The 11,487-nt window shown below is 51.3% G+C and overlaps 1 protein-coding gene across 5 annotated transcripts in view; it reads left to right on the top strand.

The window, feature by feature from the left end:
* DZIP1L (DAZ interacting zinc finger protein 1 like) overlaps window positions 1–8,458 on the top strand; it is a 42,875-nt gene extending 34,417 nt beyond the window's left edge. For 4 of the 5 annotated variants that reach the window (XM_059390988.1, XM_059390989.1, XM_059390990.1 and 1 more), the window contains 5 exons: window positions 735–927; window positions 3,406–3,622; window positions 4,064–4,254; window positions 5,825–5,964; window positions 7,519–8,458. In XM_059390988.1, coding sequence (XP_059246971.1) covers window positions 735–927; window positions 3,406–3,622; window positions 4,064–4,254; window positions 5,825–5,964; window positions 7,519–7,680 — 903 coding nt within the window. In that variant the 3' untranslated portion in view covers window positions 7,681–8,458. Of the gene's footprint in view, window positions 1–734; window positions 928–3,405; window positions 3,623–4,063; window positions 4,255–5,824; window positions 5,965–7,518 lie in introns of those variants that run through there. The other variant, XM_059390991.1, reaches the window with a different exon arrangement.
* The last annotated feature ends 3,029 nt before the right edge of the window (window positions 8,459–11,487 follow it).

The following is an 11,487-nucleotide window of genomic DNA, read 5'->3' as shown; positions in this document are numbered from 1 at the left end:
AATGCGGGACTCGATCCCAGGACCCTGAGATCATGACCTGAGCCGAAGGCAGCGGCTTAACCCACTGAGCCACCCAGGCGCCCGATACGTGGCATTCTTAACCTGGCAAGTGTTTGATTGCTCTTAGCTGCGTAGGCTTCTTCGTCTTACTTGTTCAGCTGGGAAGCCTTTCATATCTGGGAATATAAACCCACATGGCTTCTCCTTACCTCATGGCAGCAGTGTGGTCTTTCTCCTCCGTTTCTAGTGGTTGCTGGGGGTGTCACCCTGTGTCCTGACCTCTCTGTGCTCTCCACTCATGGGCTGCTTTCTTCTGTGCCCATTTATTATTTTTATTTTTATTTATTCATTTGAGAGAGAATGAGAGCAAGAGAACACAAGTAGAGGGAGTGGCAGGGAGAGGAAGAAACAGACTCCCCGCTGAACAGGGAGCCCTATGCCGGGGTCCATTCTAGACCCTGAGATCATGATCTCATCCAAAGACAGACGCTTACCCGACTGACCCACCCAGGTGCCTACCATGCATGTTTTGACAAGGCTCCCAGGCCCTAAACCACCACACTTTGTGCAGAATGTGCACCCCCTGCCCACCCTGCTCTGACGCTCACCATATCCTCTGCCAGAGAACACCCAGCGCTGATCACAGGGACTCCTAGGCCAGCAGCAGGCACGAGAGGCTTTGAGGGAGGATGAGGAGGCTTCTGTCTTCAAAGAGGAATGTCTGTCTTTTTTAGGATGCAAAGGGAATCTCCATTCAAACTCTCAGACACCTTGAGTCCCTCCTGAGAGCCCAGCGGGAGCAGAAGGCACGGAGGTTTTCTGAATTTCTGAGTCTGAGGGAAAAGCTTGTCAAGGAAGCCACCAGCAGAGTGAAGGAGGGACAGAGGAAGAGGGCACCAGCGTCCCAGCCAGACACCAAGGCTCCAGGTGAGCCGGCAAAAGGGCATCCCTGGGGGCTGTGACTGGGAGGATCTGCGCTGGTTTGCACACAAGGAGGGCGCACTGCTGTCCCCAACAGGGCATTACTTTCAAGGGCGAGAGGGGAGCATCCTCACAGATGACTGAGTCCAAAAGTTCTCTGTTGAGGGAACGCCAGAATCCAGGAGTGGGCCTGAGTCATCCAGGGAAGTTGGTGGAGAGCCAGAGTTGGGCCTGTGGTCAGCTCTGAGCTTGCTGCCCTACTCAGCAGCTTGGCTCTACACTGCTTTACTTGCTTTGATCACAACTTGAACTTTGCTCTAACAGAGAGTAGCCCATTCTGTTTCTGGCTCTGAAGTGGGGCATGTCAGTGCCGGGAGAAGACCCAAGGCCTGAGAGCACTGGGGCTGCAGGTGGAGGCAAATAGGAATCAGATGGAAAATCTGTTGGGGAGCAGAGGGAGGTTGTGAGAGGCTGGGTGGAGTTCTTCCTGCCCACACATCCTCAGAGCTTGACTGTGGTTCCCTGGGCCAGATCACAGTCCCTGATTTGCCCCTGGGACTTGTGACAAGGACAGGCCCAGTGGTTCTTGGGGAGAATTCAGATGTGTGGCTGACGACCCTCTAGTCTCTGTCCTCCAGGTACTGAGAAAGAAGGGAATTTGTGTTCTTAGGTTTGAGAACCCCCCCATTTCTGGAGGATTCCCAGATCCACCGGGCTGCTGAAACTGGGGGCTCTAGGGAGGGCCTCAGGGGCTCGAGGCTGTTTGTGCAGGATGATGTTGCAGCTCCTTTCCCTCATATGTGGCCAGAGGGATACCAATTCTCTTATCTCCTCCTGTATAGGCAGACCCAACCTGAACTCTTCATGCTAAGGAATTTTCCAGAGTGTGGACACATTCTCTGGGGATATGAGATGATTTTTGTTGGTACAGGGACCGATAATTTTAAAATCTATTGAGGCTGATCTGTGCCAAGGCTTGCCACCTCAGCTGGGAAACCAGCCCAGACTAGGAGGTGTGATGGGGCCAAGCATAGGGGTGGGGTGTGTGGGTGCGTGGGCTGAGAGGAGAGAGGGGACAGGGAGGCAGGGAAGAGGAATGAGAGCATCTTCTGAGGACAGGCTTCCAAAAGAGGAAAGGTACCTCGTTCCTCCAGGTGCCTCTTCCTGTCTGGCCCTTGCTCCTGTGGTCAGAAAGCCAAGAGTGAGAACCACCCCTTGCCGAGCTCCCCTTCCCAGGCCCAGGGGCCCCACCTTCTCCAGGGCATGTCTCGGAGGTGTGAGATGAGTAATGTGTTTTTACAGCATTTTGTAGACCTCTCTTTCCAGCTCTATGCCCACATGCTAGTTTTCTAGGTCCCATGAGTGCTGATTTCTGCCTTGATTGCGCCTCCTTTTGTTTTGGGGCAAAGCTGTGGGATGAAGCAAGGCCATGAGTAGCAAGAACCCTGGCTTTGGGGTGGCTGATGACCTGAGTTGGGGAGTGGTCAGTTGTACTGACCACTTCCTTCCATGGAATTGTGGGCCTTGATTGAGTCCCTGGATCTCCTGCATCCTCAGTAAAGCAGGGAGAACAACACTGTCCTAAGGGCTCGGGGCTTGGTGGCTGCTGTAGGTAGAGGGCTTAGCTTGCTGTCGGTGTGCAGTAACCAGCTGTCGCCGTTCCTTTCCCTCAGTCAGTTTGTCTGCCTTCCCTTCCCTTCAGTCTGCCCCTCCTAGAAGATCTACTTCTGTGTAGATGCGTTCTCAGAGAGCAGTGTATTTCAGACGTTTTCTATCTTGAACTACAGTAAGAAACACATTTACACGGTGACAGTCCACACATGTGAGTTTCATGCAACAGAACTTACTCTGACTCCCTGCGATGTGCTTCTCTTCCATTAAAAAAATTGCTGATCCTGGATCCTAGCCCCACTCCTACCCCAGCCTCAATGGGACTTGATGCAGTTCAGAAGAGGGAGGCACTGGGTCTGGGGTCTGCCGTTAGCCCTCCTGCCACTGGCATGTTTGGGAGGACAGTGGTGGATGTGGGTGGCCCGTGTGGTCCTGTGGCGACCTCTGGTGGCAGCAGGGCCTTCCTGCAAGGTTGTCTGAACTCTTGCAGCTGCAGCCTGGGTGGGTAGAGAGGGTGGGGCTTTTGGGGACATCAGGCCCTAGGACTGCAGGGTGAAGCTGCAGGGAAGCCGGGCTCCTCTTCAGACCTGCCGACTCCCGTGGGACTCCTGGAATGATGTCATGACCCTGGAACACAAGCTGCTCTCCTGGTCTCTGGTGGAACTATGGGCCATCCCCAACCCTGAGTCAAGCCAGCAGCAGGACAGACAGTTGGGAGTGGGGGCAAGGACTTTATTGGCTGTGGCTATTATGGTATAGAGTGACAGAGTGACTTGTCCATTTCTAGTGGGCCAGAACCTCTCTCTCTGTCTTCTTCAGGCTTGAAGGCCCAGATAGTCATGCCCTGGAACTTATTCCTCTCTGTGTTTCTAGTCAAAAGCCAGCAGAACACATTGGTCATCAAAGAGGCACAGACGAAGTCCAGGACCCTGCATGTGGCATTGCCATCCAAACCAACAGAGCCTCCCACGTCGACTCTTCAGAGCCGCAGCAGCCATGGCCCCGGCCTGGCCCACATGCCCACCCCCGCTCCACGTCCCAGAGCACATGGACGCTCCAGCACCCCTGCTTCCCCAGGGCCTGGGCTGAGGTGAGCCCTGGACTCTGCATTCCTACTGGGTCTGTGGCTGTGGCTCCCAACCTCAGGCAGTCCTTATCAGGGCTTCCCACAGGCTTCTGCAAACAGGTGAGGGGCAGAGACAGAAGTGAACAGGAGGCGCCTCAGGTGGGGTCCCCTCCCAAGCCCCCATGAAGAGACCAGGGTCCCTTGTTCCCAGGCAGGACAAATCTACCCTTCCTTCCCTATTTCTTCCTTAAGCCTTAGTTGCTGCACCAGGAGGGTTTGGTCCCCATCTTCTAACAGAGTTGCTGGTGTGGCTTCTGTGCTCCAGGGTACCTCCTGACTGTCACCTGGGCCCAAGGAAGGAGCAGGGCTGGCTCAGGCCAAACCAAACATGCTTACAAGTGGTGAGGTTTGGCTTTTAAAGTGTTTCTGGTCCATATAGGCCTCATTTCTTCCCCTCCATGACAGTACGCCCCCGTTCAGTTCTGAAGAGGACTCGGAGGAGGGAAATTCGGTGCAGCGGACATCCCTCCAGCCCCCACGAGGTCCCTCCAGAATGGGGTCCCGGCCAGAGGATGATTGGGACTGGTCTGACACTGAGACCTCGGAGGGGAGTGCCCAGCCCCCTAACAAGGGCTCAGGTGGGCTGGCTTCCTCAGGTGAGTGGTCTGGGACCACTGGGAAAGACCTTTTCCAGGCCAGATTTCTCTAGTTCTGGAAATACCCTGTAATTTTCTCTGGGTTTTCTGGTTTGGCAACTCATTGAAACTTGGGGAGAATGACCCTCCCTCCTATCAGATATTTTCCTGGGATTACAGAGATATCAGAAGGAAGAACCTGAGAGAGGTTTATTTTGCCCCTTTTTTTGCTTAACTGTTGGAGACTGGAGGAGCTCACTCACTCATTCCAAGCCTCCCAGTCCACCAGAATCCACCAGAACCAGGTACTGATAGCCACCAGGTCAGATGACAGGGTGGAAAGATTTTGGAAGCAGGAATTGGGAGTCCTCTGAGACAGTCTGGGCTCTGTCACTTGCTACCTGCTTGTGTCTGAGTGAGGGGTTTTGGTTCCTTTGCTGTAAAATGAGGTACTGGTACAAGACAATGAAGAGTAAGGAACACAGTGCCTGGACATAGTGGCCCTTAGCAAACAATTCTTCTTTTTTTTTTTTTTTAAGATTTTACTTATTTACTTATTTATTTGAGAGAGTACACCCATGTGAGTTAACGGGTGTGTGTGTGTGTGTGTGTGTGTGTGTGTGAAGGACAGAGAGAGAGAGAGAATCTCAAGCACACTCCATGCTGAGCACAGAGCCTGACTCAGGGCTTAGTCTCATCACCCTGAGATCATGACCTAAGCTGAAATCAAGAGTTGGGTGTTTGGGACACCTGGGTGGCTCAGTTCATTAAGCGACTGCCTTCGGCTCAGGTCACGATCCCAGGGTCTTAGGATCAAGTCCCACATCAGGCTCCTTTCTCAGTGGGCAGCCTGCTTCTCTCTCTGCCTCTGTCTGATTATGTATTCTCTCTCTCTCTCTGACAAATAAATAAATAAATCTTAAAAAAAAAAAAAAGTCGGATGCTTAACTGACTGAGCCACGCAGGCGCCCCTTAACGAACAAACAATTCTTGAATGAATCAATGAACCAAGGGCTGTTGTAGCCCCAGACATCTGCTCAGGCCCTCAGTCATTTGAACCCTACGAGGTGGTGGTTAGCACCCTGCTTCCTGGCTGTTCCTGAGGCCTGGACATCCCGCAGGGTTTAGCATGTCACCAGGAGTCTGTTCATAGTCTATGTCCCTGTTTAGCCCTCTTCCTGCATGGAGTTTGCAGAAAGTCTGTGTGGCCCTTGGCCCCTCTGTGATAATTTACATTTATGATACTTCTTCTCTTCTCAGTGAAGATGTTGAAGGAAGCTGTGTTTGCCTGTTAGTCTTGCTTTTCATATACCAGCTGGGCAGAGGTCCTGCCATTAAGAGGGAAGACCAGCTTCCTAAGCCTCTGTTCACGTCATTAACTGAAGTTATATTTTTAAGATGGGCAAAGCCTCTTTTTACCAGCACACGTTGGCCTGGGCCTTCTCTCTGCCCGTGCGCCTCTTCTTTGTGGCTGCCTTTCCTTCTCCCTTCGGACCCTTCTCCACACTCCCTCTATCCACACCAGAGCCTGGTCATGACTTATAAGGATGAGGCATTCATTCTCTGGAATTTCCCCTCCGGTGTCTTCCAGGAACACTAGTGCAGTCGCTGGTCAAAAACCTTGAGAAACAGCTGGAAGCTCCAGTGAAGAAGCCCTCTGGAGGGGTCAGTCTGTTCTTACTGCCTAACACTGGGCCCCAGAGGGCTGCCGTGCCGGGAAACAAGCCTCAGGTAGGGCATAGGACTCTTGGAGGTTGTCCTGCCATTTCCAATAGAGCCAACTCCCAAGTGTTGGGGCCCTGGGGTGGGGTGTAGTGTCAGCCTTGGCCCTAGTGGGACATTGCCAGTGACCTCCCTGTCTCTTCTGCCCCTGCACAGGGGGAGGAATGGCCACTTCTTATTTGTATCCTTGTTGATGTTAAGAAGCCTTTTGGTTCATTACACAAGGAACTGCTCAACAGATTGTTTCTCCTAGTCACTCATGCTCCTATGTCCCGCCTCTGACAGAGCTGGGACCTGGTTCTGTGCCCGGATGCTTGCAGTAGCTACTGTCTTCTGGCTCGGCTTCATCCCATCATGGGCCCCACCTCCTTCCTTCAGTCAGCTCTGGACCCCAACTCCAGGATGTGTGTGCAGAGGAGACTTCTCTCTGAGGGCAGGGTGTTGGAGGGGCATCCCATAGCACATAGTAGTAGGTGACAACATAGAAGGGAAATATCTAGAGATCTTTGTTCAGAATATTCAAGGTCATTCCTTATCACTAAGAATGTCTTGGTGGTCTTCCCTCTCTGAGACTCTAGCTGCCATCAGCCTCTGCGACCATTACCATCAGGACCCCCTCCCCACTGCCTCCAGTCAGGGAACAACTCTTACATGCCCATTACCTGCTTAGGCAGAAAGATGTAGAGCTCGTTACTTCACATTCCTCTCTCACCCTTCTCAGTTGAAAAGGCATCTCTTGGGATGACCAGGAGAGTGGACAATCACTTTTTGGTCCTCACGAGATCATACACTTATTATATAATATGTTTGTTTTCTTATGCAGGCTGTGTGCGGTTTATGAGTAGGAAGTCCAAATGATTAAACAAGTATCTGTCCCTTCTCCTATGTCCCAGAGCAGGTTGAGGCTCTGCTCAGAGCCTGCTGCCCTCGGCCCAGGGTGTTTCTAGCTGCTTGGCCTTACATTCTGGGAAAAAACGCATAGGATGTTCCTATCAAAGGCCAGGAGGGCACTGAAAGTTCTGGAGTGGGGTCCATGGCCCAGAGGTTGCCTGGGCCCTTGGCCTGCTCAGGCTTTTCCGTTGGCTACAGCCCAACCGCTTTCCAGGCTAGGGGATCCTGGTGTTCTGGAGCGTCTGCTACTCCTCGAGTCAGGGTGTTTAACCAGGCCTCAGAGCAGCTGTCTGAGAGGAGGGGAGGTGTGCATTAGCCTGGGCTGCATTCAGCTCAGGGATTCAGAAAAGTCAATGCTCTGGGCTTTCAGCTCCATCAATGTGGGGAATTAACAAATCTGGACAAAGTTTAAATTACAAGAGCAACTTGACTTGCCATAAGCCTTTCCAGAGAACTTGCCTTGGTTTGGCCAGTGGGATTTCAGGAGCATTTGAAATCACTCTGATTCAGGGTCTCTGAATCAGGTCTTCCAAGACAGGGAAATGGGAACAAACAGGAGAAGGAGCATCTCCCTCCTGCTCCTTCCAAACCTGCATTTTGCCCCCATGTCTGTCCAGCATTTCGTCCTCCATTGTCAGAATGCATTTTCCTCTTCCCCTTCCCTCGCTGTAGCTTTCTGATGCTGAGAGTGACTTGGAGATTTCTTCCTTGGAAGAGCTCCCCCAGGACCTGGGCCAGAGAGAAAAATCAAAGATCCTGTCTCGCTCAAAGCCACCGGAGAAGTCTGATGCCAGCCCTTGGAGCCCTGGCCGACCCAGGGTCCCTGGTTGGTGATCCTGCCCCAGAGGCGGGCTCCCTGAACAGAAGAGGCTGCTAGGCCTCTTATCTTCGCCAGTAACCAAGAGATCTCCTTTGGAAAGAAGCAGAGCAGAAGTTGGATATAATTTCTTCCCTCCCACCTGTCCTGCTTCCAAGCACCAGGGGTGCTTGTTGCCCCTGGGTCCCAAGGCTTGAGAAAGGGTTATAATGAGTTATAAAGGGTTATAATGAGCAGTCTCCTTTCCCACCTCCATGTTCACTCTGGCCTGAAGGAGCCCCTTGATCTTTATTTGCTGGCATTTTGTAAATCTGTGGGAAGACTGTGTAGATGAGTTACCTGCAGGGTAACACTCATGGTGAGTGTCTTTGTGGGGACACATGCCTCAGTCAGTCATTCAGTGACTGATTCAAAGTCATTTACTGAGTGCTTGCTCTGTGCCAGGCCCTTCAGCCTCTCCCTGCTGAATTGGGGTGCTGGAAGAGGTGACTGGGGTGGAATTACAGGGTGCTAAACTAGTGACAGAGCTTAGGGTGCTATGGTAGTAGAGCCCGAGCCAGCCAGTGCTGTAAGGGGAGGTCCTGGAGAGGGTCTCAGAGCTGATGTCTGGCTGTGCTTCCACAGTGGCAGGAGGGAGGGAAAGCCACCTGGATGGGACCCCGTGCTCAAAGACCCACAAATTTAATTTTTGATATTATCTCCAAAATTAAGTTATCTATGCCACCACTGTATTTTTTTTAATGTGAAGAGCTTAATTTATTATATGTGAACATTTAAATAACACAATGGTTACAACTCGTGTGTACTCATTATTTTGGAGCTTCAGCAGGGGCAGAGTGGGGGTGAAGCGAGTGCACCTTGGTCATGTTAGGTGAGGTCTGTTGGGATGCGGTTGCCAAGATGGAGTTAGGAGTGCCAGAGGTTGGCTGGGCTGAAGGCGGAGGAAGCAGAAGGGACAGGGAGAGCCCTCAGAGAGTGGGGGAGGTCCCACCACAGGGAGAGGAGAGGGAGCCCCCAGACTGCCTGGCAGGGCTGACATCTCCGCCAGCCCTGTGGGAGCTGTGGAGCAGGGACCCCTCCTACCACCCCCCACCGCCACTGGGGAGAAAGGGTTGGGCTCTAGTGCCCCCACCCTGTCAACCTACTCCATTCCTCAGAGTCCAACGGCAATTTCTGGCCTCAAGGGAGATGCAGCCTTGTGCCTCCAAGACTCACATGTAGAGGAACCCCAGTCCATCTGCCCACTGAGACTTTGAGTATGCAGCAAGGAAAGGGGTTAGTGGAGAGGCAGCCAAATGGGGAGACAGGAGGGCAAGCCTCAGACCTCTCTTTGCAGGAGGAGAGTAAGGGAAATGTAAAGGCAAACTAAGAGAGGGCTGGGTAAGAAGTTGCAGCTGTACTTACCATTCTGCTGCTGTGACGGGTCCCCATTGGTCATAGGTTACAGGAGTAGTGTAATCAGTGCACATCCCCAACACCCAGCCTCAGCCATTAGGAATGAAACTCATGGCCAGTTTTGTTCCATCTCTCTTTTCCCCCCACCTGGGGTCTTTTGCCCTCCCCAACCCTCCATCCGGGCTTCTTTTGACCTCTGGGTTCTGACACCTGGCCAGGCCCAGAAGTTCTGGTGGGAGGAACCAGGGGAAGCAAGGGAGGAAAGGCACTGCAGAGGACAAAGGGTATCTGGGGTCGGGGGGAGTCTTAGGGGGCCACAGTACCAGGCTGTTCACTGAAGCCAGAAGACAGCTTATGAAGGGCATGATGTGGGACTTGGGGCTGGTGCAGCCCTGGCCGCCCGGGGGTAAATTCCCTTTGTGTTTCTCACACCTTTGAGCAGCTGAGGACCTGTGCAGCGATGGTCGCAGGTGAGTGTGTGAGGAGGAGAAGGGGCAGTGAGTGGGAAGTGTGGTGGGTTCATCGGCCTCCCAGGATTCTCCCAACAAAGTCCTGGTTTCCTGTTAGCGGGGTTTGGGCAAGGGAGGTATGAAAGATGGTGGCTCTGCATCCAGGTCTCCTCCGTCCCCACCACATCCGGGTCTCCCCCCATTACATCCGGGTGTCCCCCCACCACATCCGGGTCTCCTGCAACTCTGAGCTGATGTTGGATGGCAGCCCACCCACTTCACACATGCATCCTAGGGTCACTGCTCTTTGGCCAAGGGGTGTCTCTGATGCTGTGGGAGGCTGCGTAGCCTATTTGCAGATGTAACCCTGAAGCGCGGGAGAGCTGATGCTACCAGGGTAGCCTGCAGCCCAGGTGGGAGGGGAGTTGAGTAATTGCTCCAGCTTGCCTGTGCGTTGGTGGGACAGTTCTGAGATTTATCACAGCTTCTCAGAGAGTGCCCAGTGGGAGTGAATTCCAGTTGCTTGCAGCAGTTACTTTTTACTAGCACTCCTCTTATTGGCCTTTCTCCCCACTGTTGCATTTTTTTCCACTGTCACTTACGCTTCTTCTTCTTTTTTTTTTGAAGATTTTATTTATTTATTTGACAGAGATCACAAGTACACAGAGAGAGAGAGAGAGAGGAGGAAGCAGGTTCTCTGCTGAGCAGAGAGCCCGACGTGGGACTTGATCCCAGGACCCTGAGATCATGACCTGAGCTGAAGGCAGAGGCTTAATCACTGAGCCACCCAGGCGCCCCTCACTTATGCTTCTTGGGAGCATCTCTAAATAAATGAACCTGTTCCCAAATCCTTCCCTCAGGCTTTGCTTTCAGGGGGAACCCAAAGGAAATAGATGTGTGTGCACATGTGTTTGCATGTGAACACACAGACACTAGTGATAATTACCGAGAATGACTCTGTACCTGAGTGTTCACTATGAAGTTATATGTTTCTGAATGTGTTTTTCTATCTACTCTGGAGACTAACATTATGCTGCTTATCCCTCACCACTTTCAAACCAATTTTAGAATGTGTGGCAAAATTGATAAGAACTTTGGAACATATGTATATTAATCAGGGTTTCCAGAGGAACAGAAAGCAAGAGAATATTGGTGTGGATATAGGTATAAAGAGGGAATTTATCGTAGGGATTTGCTGATATGGTTATGGAGATGGAGAAATCCCATGGCCATCTGCAGATTGGAGAACAAGGAAGGGTCCTGGTGTCCAAAGGTCCCAAAACCAGAAGCTCCAATGTCTGAGGGCAGGATAAGAATAATGTCCCAGCTCAAGAAGAGAAAGCTATTTCATCTTTCCTCTGCCTTTCTTTCTGTTCTGGTCCCCAGTGGATTGGATGATACCCACCCACATTGGGGAGGATGCATCTTCTTCATTCAGGCTACTGATTCAAATGCTCATCTCTTCCAGAAACATCCTGAGAGACATATCCACAAAGAATGTTTTACCAGCTATTTGAGCATCCCTTAGCTCACTCAAATTGACTGAGATTAACCATCTCAGTATGCAGCATAATAAATTATTTAAAAATTATATGAACAATGAGACTGACCTAGAAAAATTGGAAGACACAATCAAAAAAGAAAAATAAATTTGAGTAACCCCCAAATCAAGGGTCAACACGGTTAACATGTCTGTTAACAACAAGCTATACATTCTCTGATTAAAAAACATGTATGTCTCCTTCCTAGGGTTCCATTATATTTATTCTTCCCTAGCTTGACCTCCCTTCTTGAAAACAGAATATGAATGTGCTCACATCAGTACACATGTATCAACATAATTATACTTAATGGGCCCACAGTATTACAAGGTAAAGTCTGCAAAAATTTATTTAACCAGACATTTCCACTTTTGGCCTTTGCTAAATAATGAAGTGATAAATGCATATATACATCTTTGTGCCCTTAATTAAGATTTCC

The sequence above is a fragment of the Mustela nigripes genome, chromosome 2, assembly GCF_022355385.1.
Source record: "Mustela nigripes isolate SB6536 chromosome 2, MUSNIG.SB6536, whole genome shotgun sequence".
NCBI lineage: Eukaryota > Metazoa > Chordata > Mammalia > Carnivora > Mustelidae > Mustela > Mustela nigripes.
The sequence above is the reverse complement of the archived record's forward strand: the minus strand, read 5'-3'. Positions and strand labels throughout refer to the sequence as shown.